This window comes from Bos taurus, chromosome 18, assembly GCF_002263795.3.
Source record: "Bos taurus isolate L1 Dominette 01449 registration number 42190680 breed Hereford chromosome 18, ARS-UCD2.0, whole genome shotgun sequence".
Lineage (NCBI taxonomy): Eukaryota > Metazoa > Chordata > Mammalia > Artiodactyla > Bovidae > Bos > Bos taurus.
In genome coordinates, this window is record NC_037345.1 from 65241183 (window position 1) to 65264412 (window position 23230).

A 23230-nucleotide genomic window follows, 5' to 3' on the forward strand; every position below is an offset into this window, starting at 1 on the left:
AGATTATATCAAGGCAAGTCTCTGGACACAATACCCTGACACTCTATAAAGTGAAAGTGAAAGTTGCTCAGTGGTGTCCGACTCTTTGCGACCCCATGGACTGTATGATCCAAGGAATTCTCCAGGCCAGAACACTGGAGTGGGTAACCCTTCCCTTCTCCAGGGATCTTCCCAACCCAGGGAGCAAACCCAGGTCTCCCGCATTGCAGGCAGACTCTTTATCAGCTGACCACTCTCTATGGGTGGTGTCAATATCAGTGAGGGACTGGGACATCATCTCCTGCCTTGTGTAAGATCCCTAAGTACTTTTCCAACCTTCAGAACCTGGGGGATGAGGAAGACAACTGTGGCTGGACTCCCAAGTATGCAGGACTCCCCTGGATCCCCACCAGGCCTTGAACCTGGACTTGGGGTTAACTTAATAACCTCTGTGTTTCAGTCCTCAGAGCAGCCTCTTATCAGATCCCTGACCTTGGAAAATGGTGCTACTTCTCTTTGCCACAACCTATTCGTCAACCACCTCCAATCTGTTTCCTCTCTGAACTGGATTTTGGTGACCTTTAAAACCCTAACACATATGGGATTTCTCTGGCAGCTCAGTAGTAAAGAATCTGTCTGCCAATGCAGGGGACACAGGTTTGATCCCTGGTCTGGGAAGATATCACATGGCGCAGAGCAACAAGTCCCCGCACCACAACTACTCACTCCAGCTACAGCCGGAGTTCTGCCAACAAGTGAAGCCACCTCGCACCCTCTGCAACTAGAGAAAGCCCTCCAGCAGCAAGGAAGAGCCCAGTGGGCAGAAACGAAGACCCCATGCAGTGTAAAAACAAGAACAACAAACCCCTAACACATAAGTGTCCCTCTTCTGTCCACTAGCCTCCACCGCCTCCAGGTCAAGCAGAAAAAGAAACCTCTCTGCCAGTTCAGGTACACTGCCTCAACTCGGGTTCCTGCAGACATCAGTTGGAATCCAGGTTCCCCAAACCTACCCGCCTCAGTTCGACCTCCAAGTCTCTGCACCTACAGGTACCTGTGCCCATCACCCTCTCCCACGCGTCATCACACTGTCTGTCAGACACAGGGTCCACCCACGACCGCCTCACCGTCCTGGAGCCCGGGGCCTGGGCTGCGGGCACAGGAGCAGGCGCCCTGCACTCGGGGCTTTAGTGTCTGGTGGAGTGAGGGCGGTGAGAGCCCTGCGGGCCAGCCTTTACCTGAGGTGGATCCCTTAGCACCGCCACCGCCATCAGACTCTGGCAGAAGCGGCCGGGGAACGCGGGCAAGGACTTTCCTCTCCTCGGCTTGGCGCAGGGTACCGGTCATCGTTGCAGAACCTCAGAGCCCACTATGTGGTGCGGGGACACCGCCTGCTCTCGCGCTTTTAGATCGGGTCACCCGGTGAGGAATCAGCGGCCCCCAACCAGGACACTCACAGCAGTTTAAAATGGCCACCACAAGCAAGATACCGGAAGTCCCGCCCCAATGGGCCCAGTGTGAAGAATTTCCCCGGAAATGCATTCATGTGGATCTTCCTTCCTGGGCGCAGGATCTTCCCTGTAGTATTGTTCTCAGGGCTTTAGCGATTGCCGGAAAGTGTGTTCTCCTTTCTGACCGTAACTTGTGCCAACTGGCACCCGGAAGGATGCTGGAAAGCAGTCATCTTACCTTGAGGAAGGAAGGGTTCTGTTTCTTGTTAAATGCAGCAAAGTGACAAAATTTCAGAATTCCTGAAGCTCACTCAGCTCCCAGAAGATAAAAATATTGAGACTGTCAACTACAGATTGGCACTTGCCATGGTGCTTGCCGCCTACCTCTACAAGGATTAAATCATGTGCTGCTCCAGCTGTTGACTTCAACACCCTCTGAAAGTGGTTCTGAGTGGAAAGCAGAAATGAAGCATTCTATGCTTGCGGCAGGGGGGGCGGGGGGGAGGGGGGGCGTGGAACGGGGGCAGCAAACTTGCAGGACAGGTCTTCAGATGATGAGCCCAATTCTTATATCTCCTCATATCTAGAAAGGCACTAAAATCCTTCATGGTGATGACTGTTTTCTCGTGACTCTCAGAAAGTTTCCCGAAACTAGCAGAAACCTTCTCAGAAAAATATGCGCTTGATTGCATGTACTCTCCCTTCACCAAAATCACATGTACACTAACCTTACCCCCACCTCTTCGGAGCACTTTCTCAGAGTTACCTGAGATGCTGTTTCCTGGGGGTCAGTCCTAATTTAGCCCCCAAATAAAACTTGCAACTCTCACTTGTACAATTTTTTTAAGTCAATAAGATGCACTCAAATGTCATTCTTCTAAATGGCCATATTATTCTAGAGCCATTCAGATATGAGTCAGCAAGTTCAGATCAGTCGCTCAGTCGTGTCAGACTCTTTGCAACCCCATGGAATGCAGCACGCCAGGCTTCCCTGTCCATCACCAACTCCCGGAGCTTGCACAAACTCATGACCATTGAGTTGGTGATGCCATCCAAACATCTCAGCCTCTGTCATCCCCTTCTCCTGCCTTAATCTTTTCCAGCATCAGGGTCTTTTCCAATGAGTCAGTTCTTCGTATCATGTGGCCAGAGTACTGAAGTTTCAGTTTCAGCATCAGTCCTTCCAATGAATATTCAGAACTGATCTCCTTTAGGATTGACTGGTTGGATCTCCTTGAAGTCCAAGGGACTCTCAAGAGTTTTCTCCAACAGCAGAGTTTAAAAGCATCAATTCTTTGGCACTCCGCCTTCTTTATGGTCCAACTCTCACATCTATACCTGACTACTGGAAAAACCATAGCTTTGACTAAACAGACCTTTGTTGGCAAAGTAATGTCTCTGCTTTTAATATGCTGTCTAGGTTGGTCATAACTCTTCTTCCAAGGAGCAAGCGTCATTTAATTTCATAGCTACAGTCACCAACTGCAGTGATTTTAGAGCCCCCCCAAATAAAGTCTCTCACTGTTTCCAAGGTTTCCCGATCTATTTGCCATGAAGTGATGGGACCAGATGCCATGATCTTAGTTTTCTGAACGTTGAGATTTAAGCCAACTTTTTCACTCTCCTCTTTCACTTTCATCAAGAGGCTCTTTAGTTCTTCACTTTCTGCCATAAGGGTGGTGTCATCTGTATCTGAGGTTATTGATATTTCTCCCAGCAATTTTGATTCCAGCTTGTGCTTCATCCAGCCCAGCATTTCTCATGATGTACTCTGCATATAAGTTAAATAAGCAGGGTGACAATATACAGCCTTGACGAACTCCTTTTCCTATTTGGAACCAGTCTGTTTTTCCATGTCCAGTTTTAACTGTTGCTTCCTGACCTGCATACAGATTTCTCAAGAGGCAGGTCAGGTGGTCTGGTATTCCCATCTCTTGAAGAATTTTCCACAGTTTGTTGTGATCTACACAGTCAAAGGCTTTGGCATAGCCAATAAAGCAGATATTTTTCTGGAACTCTCTTGCTTTTTTGATGATCCAATGGATGTTGGCAATTTGATCTCTGGTTCTTCTGACTTTTGCCTTTTCAGAATCCAGCTTGAACATCTGGAAGTTCACGGTTCACATGCTGTTGAAGTCTGGCTTGGAGAACTTTGAGCATTACTTTGCTAGCATGTGAGATGAGGGCAACTGTGCTCTTTGGCATTGCCTTTCTCTGGGACTGGGATTAAAACTGACCTTTTCCAGTCCTGTGGCCACTGCTGAGTTTTCCAAATTTGCTGGCATATTGACTGCAGCACTTTACCAGCATCATCTTTTAAAATTTGAAATAGCTCAACTGGAATTCCATCACCTCCATTAGCTTTGTTCGGAGTGATGTTTCCTAAGGCCCACTTGACTTCACCGTCCAGGATGTCCTCTAAATGGCCTCTCAATGGCCATATTATTCTGCTGCTGCTGCTAAGTCACTTCAGTCGTATCTGACTCTGTGCGACCCCCATAGACAGCAGCCCATCACGCTCCCCCGTCCCTGGGATTCTCCAGGCAAGAACACTGGAGTGGGTTGCCGTTTCCTTCTCCAATGCATGAAAGTGAAAAGTGAAAGTGAAGTCGCTCAGTCGTGTCCGACACTCAGCGACCCCATGGACTGCAGCCCACCAGGCTCCTCCGTCCATGGGATTTTCTAGGCAAGAGTACTGGAGTGGGTTGCCATTGCTTTCTCTGATATTATTCTAGAGCCATTCAGAAATGAGTCAGCAAGTAGCTGGACACATTATATAATTGTTCTTTAAATTCATGTACTGAAGCTGTAGTCAGTTTTCTGTGTTGTATTATGATTGGCTATGAGCAAAACAGTCTGTACAGGGTCATGACTGGGGGAAAGAAGATGGATATTCTAAATTAGGTGGTCAAGCAGGAGTTTTACTTCTGGTTCCACAATAAAGCTTCTTTCTTTCCTACAGAACCAGGGATTGTGTTCTATCCACTGAGAAACACTTTCATCCATATATTATCTCTTATTCCACTTCCTAACATAAACTCAATTCCTTTTAGTGAACAGATATCCATCTCAAACTGAAAGCAACAGAACTAATGTTATTTTGGTATGGGTCAGTAGCTGCAACTTTTAGAGTCGCAGCACATATGGAAGGGAGTATCTGAACACTTATATAAAAGAAGGCATCTTAAGCTTATGATCTCGTGTCCCTGCTGGTAAGTGACTATCATTTTCCAGTGACTGCAGGCACACTTCCTTACAGCGAAATGAGATAATATCAGAAAGTTTTGACATGTAAGTTTCAGAAAGTTATTAATGTGTGTGTTGTTACTCAAAGACAGTAGCAGATACCGCCCTGCGGATACAGCAAGTGATGTTGAAAACATCAGAGAATTTTCAATAGTGCTTTTATTCTTGAAAACATTAATACCAACTTGGAGAACGAATTGACGTGGACGTTAATATTAGCTAAACTAGGACTTCCCTGATGGTACATTAATAAGAATCCGCCTGCCACAGCAGGGGACATGGATTCCACCCCTGCCTGGTCTGGGAAGATTTCTACATGCCTCGGGGCAAGTAGGCCAGTGTGCCACAATTATTGCGCCTCTGCTCTGCAACAAGAGAAGCTGCTGCTCGCTGAAACTAGAGAAAGCCAGTGCACAGCAAGGAAGACCCACTGCAACCAAAATAAGTGAATAAAAAAATCTTAATTAACTTTATTTTTTTTAAGTAGCCAAAACTAGTAAATGTGAACAAGAATTTGGAATATCATGTTTATTCACGGCTCTAGTAAATTTTCATTATACAAAATACAGTGTCAGGCACTGTTTTAGGTGTATGGAAACCATGACAGATGAAAACCTATTCTTTTTTCATGCAGCTTACATTCTTCAATGAACAAGAAAGGATACATGAAAGAAAAAGTGTCTAATTAGTTTTAATGTTATATTAGAAAGTTCAAAGACTCATCTACATGTCATCTAACTCAGATATGACTGAGACCTAATGCACAATTAACCCTGAGGCAAAATTGCTCTCCAGCTGTGAAACCAAAGGTTTCATGCTAAGGAAATGTAATACTGAAACAGGCAGGGACAGACATTTCCATTAGAAAAGGAGGAAGTGGGAAATACAGGAGTGAGGGGTGAGCGTTAGTGTGACCCATTGTTGTGGTTGTGGAAGATGCGAACTTTGGAATCACTTTTAAAAACAAGACAGCCTGGTTTTTCTGATTGTGAGAGAAAGTAAGGTGGGTGTCAGGTTTTGACACCAAGCTTTTTGGTGTTGGGAGGTAGAAGGACAGAAGCTCCATCAACATGTTGGGTGTTCCGTAGTGGTAATAATTCTCATTGGTGTATCAGCAGTTTCCTTTTGGGGGTATATTTCAGAAAACAAAAGAATGGAGTTATTTAGCACGTAGCCGGATACACAGGTCTGGAACTATGGGGAGGATCTCTGGATGGACACATCTACAAAATTTGGTGGACAGTCTGTGGACCAGGGGGAGGTTCTATTAGTATTAGTAGGAGGAATCCTGAACATGGTGATAATGCCAATAGTAAATCAGAGAGGAGAGTGGGTGCCACAAGTGCATCTGTAACTTGGGTACAAAAAATTAGGTATAAAATAAACTACGAGGATATACTGTACAATATGGAGAATATAGCCAATACTTCATAATAACTATAAATGGAGTATAATCTTTAAACTTATGACTCACTATACTGTACACCTGTAGCTTTTATAATAAAAATGTAAAAAAAAAATTGTTTTCAAATAAACTAAGGTGTGCAAGTCATTACAAAGCTAAGCCCCAATTTCAGGCCATAAAATATACTTCTGACTTTTGTAAATAAAAATACAGAGTTCCCTGGTGGCCTAGTGGTTAGGATTCTGAGCTTTCACTGCTGCAACAAAATACAAAAACATTCAAATGACAAAAATTACTTGTATAAAACAAACAAAAAAAATGTATTTTAAGTATCCATAAAACATTGGGCAATATTTTGTAACAGGCAGTTTTTGTGAAAACTATTCAAATGCTATACAATAATTCGTGAAAAATTCATTTTGATTTCAAAATTTACCTATAACCAGCCAGAATTAAGGTGGCCTGATAATTTAAAATGTTTCCAAAACACTCTGACTATAGAATACTTACTCTGAATATATGATACACCATTACAATACTTATTACTTTATCACATACTTTCATCAGTCACATTTCACTGAATTTTTTAAAAAGCTTATGTGGAACCTCTCCAGTACAATCAAATGAATATTGATTGAAATAAGTATATTTTCTGTCTTTCTAAGCAGTTATTTGTTGTTTATATGATCTTAGATTAAAATTTTATTTTTAAATAAGCAAAACTTGCATTGATTGACTTTCAGGGGAAAGAAAAAACATATTGTAATAGAATCGGTCATTTCACATTTCAGCATAATAAATGAAATTTGGTTAAAGAGGATCTGAAGAGAATTAGTTTACCAGCTAGGGCAAATAGAGAGAAACGATCTCCCAGTAGGGTTGAAAAAGAATCAAAATGCTTCTGTGGTAATCCATCAACTGGTGAGTGTGCTCTCAATCTCAAGAGTCAATGGATTCAGGAAAAATAAGCTATAACCATGAACACATATAGTCTGAATAAAATTTCACAGTATATTTACATGGCATTTATACTAATTTACATGGCACTCTATAAAATGCAACAAGATAAGGATATAACTAATACAAAGAATAAATTAATTAAGTACAATAAGAGAATTGAGAAAAGGAGAGTTACAAAAATATTTTATATAACATTTTTTAAATAAATGGCACGTACAAGTTCAAAATATGAAGCCTGGAATTTTGGTGTAAATGCTCAGTGTTGTGTTATTTTTATTGATCCTCCCAGGGCCAAAGTTAACACCTCAATGTCAAAATCAGCCAAATGAGGCTCAGGAAGCTTTAGCAAGTTTCCCAGATTATTTCCCACTGGCAAATCCACACTGAGACCTCAGTAACCAGCAACCCCCTCCTTGATGCAGATAAGTCCCTTTGGGCTGACCCAGGTCAGGAATTATGAGAAGCTCCATTTATTTCTGAAATGCATGCACCTGGGGACAGAGGGGTCTGAGGATATCAGGGGGAGCTAAAGTTTCCTGGCAGCAGGATCTCACCTGTAGAGGGAGCTGCATGGGAATGGACAGCTCCTCTCTTCACATCTTTCAGTGGGCCAGAGGCAGGGCAGACCCTAATCTCCATTTTACATAAAAGGAAAAGGGCTTGGGAAAGAGTGTTTGCCTGTGGGTCCGTGATCAGGGATACAGAATTTAAACCCAGGTAGCCTGGATGAGGACTTGAGGAGTCTGACCACTGATCTCCATTCCCTCCCAACCAGGCTTTGGAACTCAAAGTAAAGACCAGTCCATCCTGATGAAACCTTGTCCCCATCTCCAATCCACCAACTTCTATAGTGACAGAACCAAGAAAAAGCATAAGCACTATAAAGCAAGGTTTTATTGTATTCTTAAGTGACTAAAATCAAGAATATGATAGAGAATGTGTTAACAGTGCAGGTAAAATTTAAAAGCATATGTCTAAGTATCCACTGCATTGTGAACACTGGAAAAAAAAAAAAAAAAAAAACTTTTTAGGTTAGAAAATTCTGCCAGTATTGAAAAGTTACTCCATAAAGCAAAATCACTCACAATATTAAAAAATGAGTGAAATTCCAATATACATGGTTATGGTTTCATTGTCCTATTTGTTAAAGGAAAATAGCCAAAGGCCAATAAAGATTTAAGCAGACATTTTAACAAAGATACATAGATAGGAAATGAACATCTGAAAAACTGCTCATCATAAATCCTTACAGAAACTCCATTAAAACAAAAAAAGTGAAATACTTCTTAAAAAAAAAAAAGCTAAAATTAAAGCAATCAATAAACCAAGTATTCAGAATATGGGAGAGGTGGAATTCTCAATATATTGCTGGTAAGATGCAAAAGGCACAATCATTTTAGATCACAATATTAGCTTCTTCAAAAGTAAAGCTGTCGTGGGACTTCCCTGGTGGTCCGGTGTTTAAGAATCCTCCTTCCAATGCAGGGGTTGGGGTTAAAGCCCTGGTCAGGAAACTAAGATTCCACATGTGGCAGGGCAACTAAGGCCTTGGCCTGCAATAAAAATCCACTGCAGCCAACAAGAATAAAATAGCCGTGGCTCATACACTGCATTCTAAGTTACTGACAAAAGATAAATACATGTTCATAAAAAGAACTAACGCAATTTTTATACTAGCTTTATTTTCAGAAGTCAAATTCTAGAAACAAGTCAAATATCCATACATAAAGAGAATGGATAAACTAACCGTGGCATATTGAAAAATGTCATATTTTTGTCAGTCAAAAAACAAAAATCACTGATGAATCTCAAAGTAATTATGATATATAAAGGAAAGAAAAATATGGTAAATAGCATATGATTCCAATAATATCAACTCAAGAAAATGCAAGTTATCTATTTTAAGGAAAGTAAATCAATGGTTACTTGGAAAGGTGAGAAAGGCAAGGAGATTATAGAACAAATGAGGTAAATACACCATGACAGATATGGTCACTATCAGGACCATGTGATAGTCTCAGAGGTTCACACCTGTGTCAAAACTTGTCAAGTTGTACCTTAAATATACTCGGTTTAGCAAATGTAAATTGTACATTGTGTGTGTGTGTGTGTGTGTGTGTGTGTGTTTGTAGTTCAGTCGTATCTGACCCTTTGTGACCCAGACCATAGCCCGTGGGGTTCCTCTGTCCATGGAATTTTCCAGGCAAGAATACTCTAGTGGGTTGCCATTTCCTCTTCCAGGGGATCTTCCCAACCCAGGGATTGAACCCTGGCCTCCTGTATCTCCTGCACTGCATGCAGATTCTTTACTGCTGAGCCATCAGGAAAGCCAGAGATATTATACCTTAGTAAAGCTTTAAAAAATAGCTCAACTTAAAGATCTCTATGCCCCAGTCTTTTTGACAGAGAGGTATGGCAACCATACACTCCATCTCTCTCTTTATGCCCTGGAGGGTGGGGGTGGTTGTCAAACTTGCATCAGTGCCAACAAATATGGTGAGTAATAGAGAATATTTCCACTGAAAGTCAATGGGAATGCTGTCTGGGTCACAAGAGCCACAGCCAGGGACTGCTGCTGCTGCTGCTGCTGCGTCGCTTCAGTCGTGCCCAACTCTGTGCAACCCCATAGATGGCAGCCCACCAGGCTCCCCTATCCCTGTCCAGACAAGAACACTGGAGTGGGCTGCCATTTCTTGCTCCAATGCATGAAAAGTGAAAGTGAAGTCGCTCAGTCGTGTCTGACTCTTAGCGACCCCATGGACTGCAGCCTACCAGGCTCCTCCATCCATGGGATTTTCCAAGCAAGAAGACCGGAATGGGTTGCCATTGCCTTCTCCGACAGCCAGGGACTAGACCCCCTTTTTTCTTCCCGTCCATGTGGTAATAGCCTTGAGATGAACAATACAGAGGGACTATCACTTACACATGGACATTTGTGGATGCACGTTTAGAAGCAGCACATTACACTAGTTGGCTGCAGTTCTCCTCTCCCTACAAATCAGTGTTTCTGCACCAGTTATGGACCCAGTGGTATTACAACCAGTTACACTAATCAGGGAACATGGCTCTCTGCAGACCTGGAGAAGATTTCCCTCCACAGTGCTGAAACACCCTGGGATCTCTCCGTTTAGTAAGAAAAAAAATTAATGTTATGCTCAGAAGCACTTGAGATTCTCACATCTGCCTGCTTCTCAGTGTCACCTGGGAGACTCCTAAAACAAAGCCTCCAAACTTCAAGTGAAAACCAGAAATCCCCGCAATCTTTTCTAGGAAGCTGCAGCTGCAAGGCAGACCTGGTCATAACTGGCAAGCTATTGTCAACATATCGTCCTCCCTCAGACAGAAACTTTGAGGCCCCTAAAAACTGTTCTCCCCTTTATGCTTACACAGCACAAATCTGTGAACCACCTGCACAGTAAATAGAAAGTCCAAGATGAAAGAGGACTTAAGAGCTTAGAAGGTCTCGAGTGTTGTATGAGCCAAAGCAACCTGTAGCAAGTATTTATTCATCATTTGGAAGCCGTAAAACCTTATTACGAGTATCACATGAAATCAACACATCCCTGCTGCTATTCTCTGCAAGCTTCCAGCTGAACTTCTGATAGTTTCTGGACTGACACTGACCAGGTCCATGTCCAAGATAGTCATGGAGGAGTGAAAGTCGGCACCGTAGGCCTCAAGTGACTCTTAACTTGGCTAAAATATGGGAGGACACAGTAAGTCTCCCTGAGCACACTGGGTGGACCTGCCAAGTGCTAGATGTGAAATGGCTTTGACCACAGAGATGGGAGTGACATATATGTGGGCAGAACCCTGGAGAGGTTCGAGACTGCAACATAGCCACATATTTCCCACAAAATCATGAGGAATCTTTCCTCATGATTACCAATAGCTATGCAGATGTCTGGGAGCTAATTCAGACAGATGGATCCTCAGCTTCCTTTGGTATCCTTACACTGAACAAGAAAACTGCACATTCTCTAAACATCTAAGGTCTTTCTCTAGTGTGAACTCTCTGATGTTGAGAAAGGGTAGATTTTCGCATAAAAAATTTCCCACATTCTCTACACTCATAAGGTCTTTCCCCAGTGTGACCTCTCCGGTGTTGACTAAACTGGGAACTGTCTCTAAAGGATTTCCCACATTCACTGCACACGTAAGGCCTTTCTCCTGTGTGAACTCTCTGATGGTAACGGAGTTTGGAGCTAGAGATAAAAGATTTCCCACATTCACTGCACTCATAAGGCCTATCTCCTGCATGAACTCTCTGATGATAACGAAGGGTAGAACTGGAGGTAAAAGATTTCCCACATTTGCTGCATTCATAAGGCCTTTTGCCTGCATGAACTCTCTGATGATAAGAAAGGGTGGCACTACTAGTAAAAGACTTCCCACATTCACTGCACACATAAGGTCTCTCTCCTGTGTGAACCCTCTGGTGTCGAATCAGTATAGAGCTATTGGTAAAGGACTTCCCACATTCGTTGCACCGATAAGGCTTTTCTCCCCTGTGAACTCTCTGATGATAACCAAGGCCAGAGATAGAGGTGAAAGATTTCCCACATGCACTACACTCATAAGACCGTTCTCTATTATGAATTTTCTGGTGTGTTGAGAGGGAAGATTTTTGGCTAAAAGATTTCCCACATTCAGCACACTCATAAGGTCTTTCTCCAGTGTGAGCTCTCCGGTGTTTATTGAATTGCGATCTATCCTTAAAGGATTTCCCACATTCATTGCACTCATAAGGCCTTTCTCCAGTGTGCACTCTGTGATGATAACGGAGGCTGGCACTAAAAGTAAAAGATTTCCCACACTCACTGCACTCATAAGGTCTTTCTCCTGTGTGAACTCTCTGATGGTAACGGAGGGTAGAACTAGAGGTAAAAGATTTCCCACATTCACTGCATTCATAAGGCCTTTTTCCTGCATGAACTCTCTGATGATAACATAGCGTGGAGCTGGAGGTAAATGATTTCCCACATTCACTGCACACATAAGGCTTTTCTCCTGTATGAACTCTCTGGTGTTGAATGAGTGTCCATCTATTGTTAAAAGATTTCCCGCATTCACTACACTTGTAAGGCCTTTCTCCTGTGTGAACTCTCTGGTGTAAAAGCAGGTTATTCCTTCGGATAAAGGATTTCCCACATTCACTACACTCATAAGGCCTTTCTCCAGAATGAACCCTTTGATGATAATGGAGGTCAGACTTTGAGATAAAAGATTTCCCACATTCATTGCACTCATAAGGCCTTTCTCCTGTGTGAATTCTCTGATGATAACGGAGGGCAGAGCTAGTAGTAAAAGATCTCCCACATTCATCACACCCGTAAGGCCTTTCCCCAAGGTGACCTCGCTCATGATACTGGAGGGTGGAGCTACAGGAAAAAGATTTCCCACATTTATTGCACACATAAGGCTTTTCTCCTGTGTGAATTCTCTGGTGTCGAATGAGCGTCCATCTATTGTTAAAAGACTTCCCACATTCAGTGCACTCATACGGTCTTTCTCCAGTGTGGACTCTGTGATGATAACGAAGACTAGAGCTAAAAGTAAAAGATTTCCCACATTCACTACACTCATAAGGCCTTTCTCCTGAGTGAACTCTTAAATGTATAATAAGGTTATTTTTTCGGGTAAAGGATTTCCCACATTCACTACACTCGTAAGGCCTTTCTCCAGTGTGAACTCTGTGATGATAACGGAGAGCAGTACGAGTGATAAAAGATTTCCCACATTCACTGCACTCATGGGGCCTTTCTCCAGAATGAACTCTCTGATGATAACGGAGGTCAGAGCTAGAGATAAAAGATTTTCCACAATCACTGCATATGTAAGGTCGTTCTCCAGTGTGGGATCTCTGATGATAACAGAGTGCAGACATTGAAGTAAAAGATTTCACACAGTCACTACACTTATAAGGCCGTTCTCCAGTTTGAACTCTCCTGTGTGGAATGAATACTGAGCTATGGCTAAAAGATTTCGAACACTCACTGCACACATAATTCTTTTCTCCATTGCACCATGGGTGGGGAGAAATGAGGACAGATTTGTGACTTAAGGATTTCCCACATTTGCTGCACTTGTATTGCCTTGCCCCAGTATGAATTCTTCGATGTTTATAAAGAATTGAGCTTCGCCTAAAGGATTTCCCACATTCACCACACACATGAAGGTTTTTTCCAGCGTGCACTCTCTGGTGCACAACAAATGAAGATTTGTACCTGAATGCTTTCCCACATTCACTGCACACAAAACAAGGTATTCCAGTATGGACACCCTGATCCTGAACAAGTGTGTGTTTGGGGCTGAGGGCTTTCCTGCATTCTCCTGAGGTGTGACGACTTCTGCTCTGTAAAGTTGACTCACACTGGGTGACTTTGTTTGGCTTCTCCACAGTATGAGTAGTCTGTTGCTGCAGGTGTCCCATAATGGTTGGGAAGTCCTTTTCAAACTCCCTGCAGGTAAATGGCTTCTGTAACACAAGGAATCTGCAGCTCTTGAAAAACTTGGCCTCATCCACACTACTTCTGAGGGTTTTCTCTCCCATGTGTTCCTGGTGCTGCTGAAAATTTGCACTAGAACAAAACTGTTTCACACATACTCCACACCTCAACATTTTCTGGGTGTGTTGTGTTTCCTGGTGCTCAGCCAAGTGGAAAACTTTTTTCAAGACTGGACCACAAGTCTCACAGGGGTGGATCTTCTGGGAAGACAAAGCTGCCTTTGAAGTCCTAGCCTGTGACACTCCTAGAGAAGTGATCTGTTCAGAAGGTGCCTCTGCATTCTCTGTTCCACAGCAGCAACCTGAACAGAAAGAAATGCAGGTCAAGTACATATTGACTACAGAGAAGGGTCCAGCTCATCACTAGTGTACCTATCTAATCCAGATGTGAGTCTATGAGATGCTTTTCAAGATACAGAACTTGGAATTCAGTTGGAAGAACAGCCAACTGTTGTGCATTACTGAGCCTCAAGGTCACACAATAGTGGAGACCTCATCAGGAGAAAAAAACAAATAGAGGATAGGACATAAGGAAGAGAGGCAGGGTCTATGACTCACTTCTCTTCCAGTGGCTTCCTGTAGGACTTTTCTGCTCAGACTGGGTAGAAAAGGTCATCTAAGCTCATTAAAATCCCACAGCAACATATCAGCTGCTATTAGAAGTCAATTCAGGGAAATGTGAACATATCATAGCACAATCAATGTTGGTGAGTACTACAGAAAGGGTAGTGAGAGAAATAGGAGAGATGTGGAGTCCAGAGAGTGGTGAAGTCCAGAGATGTAGAGTCCAAATAATCAGTCCAGATTATCCCTGGGCTGAAGTCACAGTAGGAATGACAAGCAGTACAACTGACAAGTCAGTCAAGTGTTAACAGTGAAAAGAAAAAATAGAAGTAGTATGGCCATGAACTGGAAATGGCCACTAAACCCTGGTTGAACAAAGACAGGTTCCTGCTATGATCTGAACACAGCCTGATGTCATACTCTCCTCAGCTGCCATTCACCAGGACCAGGCCCCCTCTGAGCCCACCTCACCATGACTGGAGTCATGTCAATCCTGGGACATCTATAAGCACTAGTTAAGCAACTACATAGGACATGCAGGATAAAAATCCTAAAGGAAAAACAGGACAGATGAACAGCTTGTATCATCACAAAGCAACTCAGTACATAACAGATGCAGAGAAAAGATCCAGGAGAGTGATGTCAGCAAAACAGCAGAGGACACGAGCCTTCACCACCAACAAAAAATACACAAAAGCAAACAAAAGTTGCCCTTGGACAACTCAGGAATCCAATTAAGATACTGCAGCAACACAGAGGAAATTGAAAAAGAACAACACGAAAACGATCACTGAACATATTACCTTAACAGACACATGAAGATAGACAGGAAATAAGATGAAGGGTGGGAACTAAGTGCATCAGCCAAATGGTAGCTGCTGTCACATTCCCAATGGCCTGCACTGCAAAGGATCCCAGTAGCTTTTACCTCAGAGAACCTCAACAGGCCCTGGCACACTTGCAGACCCCAAACTTTGCAGAGCAGAGGAAGGCAAGTGTTTACAGGTGTGAACCCCAGCTGCCTGCTCTGCAGAGGGCACTGGAAGCTCTCACACTAAGGTAACTAATAGCCACCACCATGAGGCACCTGCAAGAGAATAATATCCTGAACCATCCCTGTCCCCACAAAAACAGCTATTACTCTATTTCAGAACCACAGCTTCCATCCCCATAAACCCTGCACACACCCCAAACCCTTGAGCCCCACCTGAACCACAGATGTTCATATTCTATAACCTGACTCCACGCCTGTCACCTGAATGTCTCAGGCACCAGATTCATGGCCACTGTGGGTGAGTTAGTTCTTCAGACCCCAAAGACACTGTCTCTCTGTGTGTACCCATACTCTGGTCAAGGCTCCACCACTGCTCAGGGTGCCACTGCATCTCACAAAGCAAAGTCAACACTGAGACAGACTATTCAGTAACTGGGACCCTAGAAGTGCTACTGCCTTGCATCTATTCACATCCTAGAGTCCAGATCTATATCTGCTCCACAGAATCCACACATCAGACACCAATGCCATCACCACTATGAAGCATTCCCCCTCTAAGAGCCAAACTCCACATTAAGGGGGACCCCCTCAGTCAAAACATATCCCATGGGAGAAAGAAATCAGGAGAGCCCTAGCAGTCTTCTCTATTACTGTGGACACCCACGGCTTTAGCTACTGAGGACCCTGCAGTCTGTGCTGACACTGACCTCAGGTGACAGAGCTGCAAACACAAAGCCACTGGGCTTTGTTGTGGGTGCAGCAGCCACTGTCCATCAAGCTACCACACTCACACCCAAAGGTGAGGATCTTGACCACCAAAACCTTACGTAAAGCCTGAAAGAAATGACTGCTCCATGAATGTACTAATCAACATAAGGCTTCAGGAAACACAAACACAATAATCGAGGAAACATGACACCCCTGAAGGAACAATAATCAGTTGCCTCAAAGAAATGGAGATCTACAAGCTGTCAAAAAAAAATTATAATATTTATTTTTTTTAACCTTTAAAAAATTTATTTATTTTTTATTTGAAGGATAACTGCTTTACAGAGTTTTGTTGTTTTCTAGCCTTAACATGAATAAACCATAGGTATGCATATGTTCCCTGGCTCTTGAACCTTCCCCCTCCCAACTCCCTCCCTATCCCACCCCATTAGGTGGGATCCCACTCATACAGAGCCCCTGTTTGAGTTCCCTGAGACATACAGAAAATTCCCATTGGCTACCTATTTTACATATGGGAATGTAAATTTCCATGTTACTCTCTCCATACATCTTACCCTCTCCTCTCTTCTCCCCGTGTCCATAAGTCTGTTCTCTATGTCTGTTTCTCCACTGCTGCTCTGAAAATAAATTCATTACCATCTTTCTAGATTCCATATGTGTTAGTATACAATATTTATCTTTCTCTTTCTGACTTATCTCACTCTTTATAATAGGCTCTAGGTTCATCTACCTCATTAGAAATGACTCAAATGTATTCTTTTTTATGTCTGGATAGTAGTCCATTGTCTATATATACCACAATTTCTTTATTCATGCATTTGTTGATGGACATCTAGATTGCTTCCATGTTCTAGGTATTGTAAATAGTGCTGCATGAACGTTGGGGTACATGTGTCTTTTTCAATTTTAGTTTCCTCGGGGTATAAGCCTAGCAGTGGGATTGTTGGGTAATAAGGTAGTTTTATTCCTAGTTTTTTAAGAAATCTCCATACCATTTTCCATAGTGGCTGTATCAATTTACATTCCCACCAACAGTGCAAGAGGGTTCCCTTTTCTCCACACCCTCTCCAGCATTTACTGTTTGTACACTTTTCAATGATAGCCATTCTGACCAGTGTGAGGTGATATCTCATTGTAGTTCTGATTTGCATTTCTCTATTAATGAGTGATGTTGAGCATCTTTTCATGTGTTTATTAGCCATCTGTAGGTCTTCTTTGGAGAAATGTCTGTTTAGGTCTTTTTCCCACTTTTTGATTGAGTTGTTTTTCTGGTATTGAATTGTATGAGCTGCCTACATATTTTGGAAATTAATCTTTTGTCAGTTGTTTCATTTGTTATTATTTTCTTCCACTCTGAGGACTGTCTTTTCACCTTGTTTATAGTCTCCTTTGCTGTGCAAAAGTTTTTAGGTTTAATTAGGTCCCACTTGCTTACTTTTGTTTTCATTTCCATCATTCTAGGAGGTGGGTCATAGAGGATGTTGCTTTGATTTATGTCATTGAGTGTTATGTTTTCCTCTAAGAGTTTTATATTTTCTGGTCTTACCTTTAGGTCTTTAATCCATTTTGAGTTTATCTTTATGTATGCTGTCAGGAAGTGTTCTACTTTCATTCTTTTATATGTACCTGTCCAGTTTTCCAAGCACTACTTATTGAAGAGACTGTCTCTGCTCCATTGTATATTGTTGCCTCCTTTGTCAAAATTAAGGTACCAATAAGTGCATGGGTTTATTTCCGGGCTTTCTATCTTGTTCCATTGGTCTATATTTCTGTTTTTGTGCCAGTACCATACCGTCTTAATGACTGCAGCTTTGTAGTATAATCTGACCAGGCCACAAGGCATGCAAGCTTTTAGTTCCCCAAGCAAGGATGGAATCCATGCCCCCAGCAATGAAAGCACAGAGTCTTAACTACTGGCCTGCCAGGGAAGTCTCTCACAATAATATTTTTTTTATTTTTTATTTTATATTGGAGTATAGAGTATAGCTGATTAACAATGTTGTGACAGTTTCAGGTGGAGAGCAAAGGGACTCAGCCAATCATATACAATGTATCTATTCTTCCCTAAGCTCCCTCTCATTCAGGCTGCCACATAACACTGAGGAAAGTTCCCTGTGCTCTACAATAGGCCCTTGTGGTTATCCATTTTAAATATAGCATTGTATACAAGTAACGGAGAAGGCAATGGCACCCCACTCCAGTACTCTTGCCTGGAAAATCCCATGGCAGAGGAGCCTGGTAGGCTGCAGTCCATGGGGTCGCTAAGAGTCGGACACAACTGAGAGACTTCCCTTTCACTTTTCACTTTCATGCATTGGAGAAGGGAATGGCAACCCATTCTAGTGTTCTTGCCTGGAGAATCCCAGGGACAGGGGAGCCTGGTGGGCTGCCGTCTATGGGGTCGCACGGAGTCAGACAAGACTGAAGTGACTTAGCAGCAGCAGCAGCATACAAGTAGATCCCAAACTTCGTAACTATCCCTTTGCCCCATTTTCCCCACCTAGGAACCGTAAGTTCATTCTCTAAGTCTCACAATTATTGTTTTAATGCAGCTCAATAAACTATGAGAAAACACAGACAGACAATTCAACAAAATAAGGAAAATGATATACAAGTAAAATAAGGTTTTAAACAGAGATTCAGAAAAATACGAAAAATAACCAAACAGAAATTATGGTGAAGAGTATGATGAATGAAATGTAGAGCATTAATAGCTAATTTGATCAATCAAAACAATGATTGTGAAATGGAAAGTAGGTCTTTGAAATTATCCAGTCAAAGGAGAAAAAAGATAAAACAACTAAAAAGAGTAAAGAAAAAAGTCTACATGAATTATGGGACACTGTTAAACAAAATAATATTTGTATAATGGAGAATTCTGAAAGAGATGGGAATACCAGACCACCTGACCTGCCTCTTGAGAAATCTGTATGCAGGTCAGGAAGCAACAGTTAGAATTGGACATGGAACAACAGACTGGTTCCAAACAGGAAAAGGAGTTCGTCAAGGCTGTATATTGTCACCCTGCTTATTTAACTTATATGCATAGCACATCATGAGAAACGCTGGGCTGGAGGAAACACAAGGTGGAATCAAGATTGCCGGGAGAAATATCAATAACCTCAGACATGCAGATGACACCACCTTTATGGCAGAAAGTGAAGAAAAACTAAAGAACCTCTTGGTACAAGTGAAAGAGGAGAGTGAAAAAGTTGGCTTAAAGCTCAACATTCAGAAAACTAAGATCACGGCACCTGGTCCCATCACTTCATGGGAAATAGATGGGGAAACAGTGGAAACAGTGTCAGACTTTATTTTTCTGGGCTCCAAAATCACTGCAGATTGTGATTGCAGCCATGAAATTAAAAGATGCTTACTCCTTGGAAGCAAAGTTATGACCAACCTAGACAGCATATTAAAATGCAGAGACATTACTTTGTCTAAAAGTCCATCTAAGCAAGGCTATGGTTTTCCAGTGGTCATGTATGGATTTGAGAGTTAGTCTGTGAAGAAAGCTGAGTGCTGAAGAACTGATGCTTTTGAACTGTGGTGCTGGAGAAGACTCTTGAGAGTCCCTTAGACTGCAAGGATATCCAACCAGTCCATCCTAAAGAATATCAGTCCTGGGTGTTCATTGGAAGGACTGATGCTAAAGCTGAAACTCCAATACTTTGGCCATCTGATGTGAAGAGCTGACTCATTTGAAAAGACCCTGATGCTGGGAAAGATTGAGGGCAGGAAGAGAAGGGGACGACAGAGTATGAGATGGCTGGATGGCATCACTGACTCAATGGACATGGGTTAGGGTGGACTCTGGGAGTTGGTGACGGACAGGGAGGCCTGGCGTGCCGCGGTTCATGGGGTCCCAAAGAGTCAGACACGACTGAGTGACTGAACTGAATTGAACTGAATGGTAGCCCTAGAAGGAAGAGAGCATGAGGAAGGGGCAGAAAGTTTATTTAAAGAAGTAATGAATGAGAACTTTCCAAATCTGGGAAAAGCAATGGACGTTCGGGTACATGAGGTTTGTAAGTCCCCAAACAGACTCAATCCACAGAGGACTTCAGCAAGGCACATTAATATAAAACTCAAAGTGATGACAAATTATTTTGAAAGTTGCAAGAAAAAAGAAAGTCATCACAAAAGGGAACCCTCATAAAGATACAAGTGGTTTTCTTAGCTAAAACACTGCATACAGTCACAGTGAGATGTGTTCTAAATGCCAAAGGGGAAGGGGTGGGGGTACTGCAAACCAAGAATATTTTACCAGCAATGCTATTCTTCAGTAATAAGGAAGACTTTCTTAGACAAATGAAAACTGAGGAAGTTCATCACCATTTGACCTAACCCTATCAAAAATGAGGAAGTCTAACAAAGTCTTCTTCAAGCTGAATAAAAATATGCTAACAGTAACATGAAAACATATTAAAACATAAAACACACTGGTAAAAATAAGTATATAGTCAAATTCAGAACACTCTAATACTGTAAAACTGCCTTAATCACTCAACTCAAACATAAAAGATAAAGAATAACAGTATTAAAAGCAACTATGGGGAAACAGTGGAAACAGTGTCAGACTTTATTTTGGGGGGCTCCAAAATCACTGCAGATGGTGACTGCAGCCATGAAATTAAAAGACGCTTACTCCTTGGAAGAAAAGTTATGACCAACCTAAATAGCATATTGACAAGCAGAGACATTACTTTGCCAACAAAGGTCCGTCTAGTCAAGGATATGATTTTTCCAGTGGTCATGTATGGATGTGAGAGTTGGACTGTGAAGAAAGCTGAGCACCGAAGAATTGATGCTTTTGAACTGTGGTGTTGGAGAAGACTCTTGAGAGTCCCTTGAACTGCAAGGAGATCCAACCAGTCCATTCTAAAGGAGATCAGCCCTGAGTGTTCTTTGGAAGGAATGATGTTAAAGCTGAAACTCCAGTACTTTGGCCACCTCATGGGAAGAGTTGACTCATTGGAAAAGACTCATTCTGGGAGCGATTGGGGGCAGGAGGAAAAGGGGACGACAGAGATGGCTGGATGGCATCACTGACTCGATGGACATGAGTTTGAGTGAACTCCAGGAGTTGGTAATGGACAGGGAGGCCTGGCGTGCTGCGATTCATGGGGTCGCAAAGAGTTGGACATCACTGAGTGACTGAACTGAACTGAATACCGACAATAACTTGTTGATGGTTACACAATATACAATATAAAAAGATGTAAATTGTGACATCAAAAACAAAATATATGTGTAGGGGAAGTATAAGAGTAGACATTTTGTATGGGATTGAATTTACAGTATTATCAGCATAAAACAGAATGTTTTAAGATGTTTTATATAAGCTTATGGTAACCACAAGTCAAAAACCTATAGATACAAAAGACAGGAGTAAGGAATAAAAGTATCTTACCATAGGGTCATCCCAGGTGGTTAATAATCCGCCTGGCAATGCAAGGGATGCAGGTTCGATCCCTGGTCAAGGAACCAAGATCTTGTATGCCTCGGAGCAACTAAGTTCATGCACCAGAACTACAGAGCCCATGCATCACAACAAAAGATCCTACCCAATTCAACGAAGATCCTGCATGCTGCAACTAAGACCCAACACAGCTAAATAAATAAATATTTTTAAAAGTCCATTTCCACAGAAAATCATAAAGATAGCAAGAAAGGAAGGAAAAAACCTGCAAAATAGGGGGGCAATAATAGGTGACAACAGTAGGTCCAATCAAATGATACAACGTGGTTGAACAGAAAAAAAAAAAAAGACTCAACTCTATGCTGCCTACAACAGAGTAACTTCAGCTTTAAGGACACACACAGGCTGAAGGTGAAGAAATTGAAAGAGATACTCCACATAAATGGAAATCAGAAGAGAAAAGGATAAGCTATACTTAAGTGAGACAAAATAGACTTTAAATAAAAAAATGTCACAAGAGACAAAGGTCATTATATAATAATAAAGGAGTTAGTCATCATGAGGATGTAACAATTATAACCACACATACACACACATATGATACCTACACATCATAACTTAAAAATTAAGCAAATATGACCAGCTCTGAAGGCAGAAAAGACAGCAAGAGAAAATTGGAGTTGGGGGGGGAAGGGGCGGGATGCTGCATGGCAGGCAGGATCCTAGTTCTCCAACAAGGAACCGAACTGTGCTCCCTGCAGTGGAAGTATAGAATCTTAACCACTGGGCACCAGGGAAGTCTCAGCAACAGGATATTTATCAGTTCAGTTCAGTTCAGTTCAGTCGCTCAGTCATGTCCAATTCTTTGCAACCCCATGAATTGCAGCATGCCAGGCCTCCCTGTCCATCACCAACTCCCGGAGTTTACCCAAACTCATGTACATCGAGTCGGTGATGCCATCCAGCCATCTCATCCTCTGTCGTCCCCTTCTCCTCCTGCCCCCAATCCCTCCCAGCATCAGGGTCTTTTCCAAAGAGTCAACTCCTCGCATGAGGTGGTCAAAGTATTGAAGTTTCAGCTTCAGCATCAGTCCTTCCAATGAACACCCAGGACTGATCTCCAGGATGGACTGGTTGGATCTCCTTGCAGTCCAAGAGACTCTCAAGAGTCTTCTCCAACATCACAGTTCAAAAGCATCAGTTTTTTGGCACTCAGCCTTCTTCACAGTCCAACTCTCACATCCATACACAACCACTGGAAAAACCACAGCCTTGACTAGACGGACCTTTGTTGGCAAAGTAATGTCTCTGCTTTTGCATATGCTATCTAGGTTGGTCATAACTTTCCTTCCAAGATATTTATAGGGAACTGCAATATCCCCCTTTCAACATAGGTGGATATCCAGATAGAAAGTTATTTGAATTGAATACTTCAGTCCAAATGGATGTAACAGATGTGCATAGAACATTCCATCCTATTATAGCAGAATACATTCTCTTCTCAAGTGCATATAGAATATTCTCTAGGATAGATTATATATTATGTCAAACAAGTCTTAACAAATTTCAGAAGACTGAAACCATATGAAGTAACTTTTCCTAACACAATGGATAACACTAGAAACCGGCAATAGGAGGAAAGCTTCAAAATTCAGACATGCGAACATTAAACAATATGCTCTTGGCCAATTAATCAGTAAAAGGAAAAATCAAAAGGAAAATGAAACATACCTTGAGAAAAACAAAAATAGAAACAAAACATATGAAATGTGCAAAGGCAGTTTTAAGAGAAAAGATTAGAGCAATAAATGCCACCATTAAGAAAAAAGAAAGATCTCAAATAAATAACCAAATTTTACACCTCCAGGAACTAGAAAAAGAAAACTAAGATCAAAGTTATCAAAACAAAGGAAACGAAGATAGCAAAGCGGAATTCCTTAGAGATGCGATGGTTAGGAGTTCATGCTTCCAG

At 42.2% G+C, this 23230-nt stretch overlaps 1 protein-coding gene across 3 annotated transcripts in view; it reads right to left on the reverse strand.

The window, feature by feature from the left end:
* ZNF154 (zinc finger protein 154) overlaps positions 1–23230 on the reverse strand; it is a 66648-nt gene that overhangs the window by 38055 nt on the left and 5363 nt on the right. For 2 of the 3 annotated variants that reach the window (XM_005219821.5, XM_059877281.1), the window contains exon 3: positions 1218–13851. The exons of the other annotated variant lie outside the window; for it this stretch is intronic. In XM_005219821.5, the coding sequence (XP_005219878.1) occupies positions 11030–13851 (2822 nt within the window). In that variant the 3' untranslated portion in view covers positions 1218–11029. The remainder of the gene's footprint in view (positions 1–1217; positions 13852–23230) is intronic. 3 annotated transcript variants of the gene reach the window in all.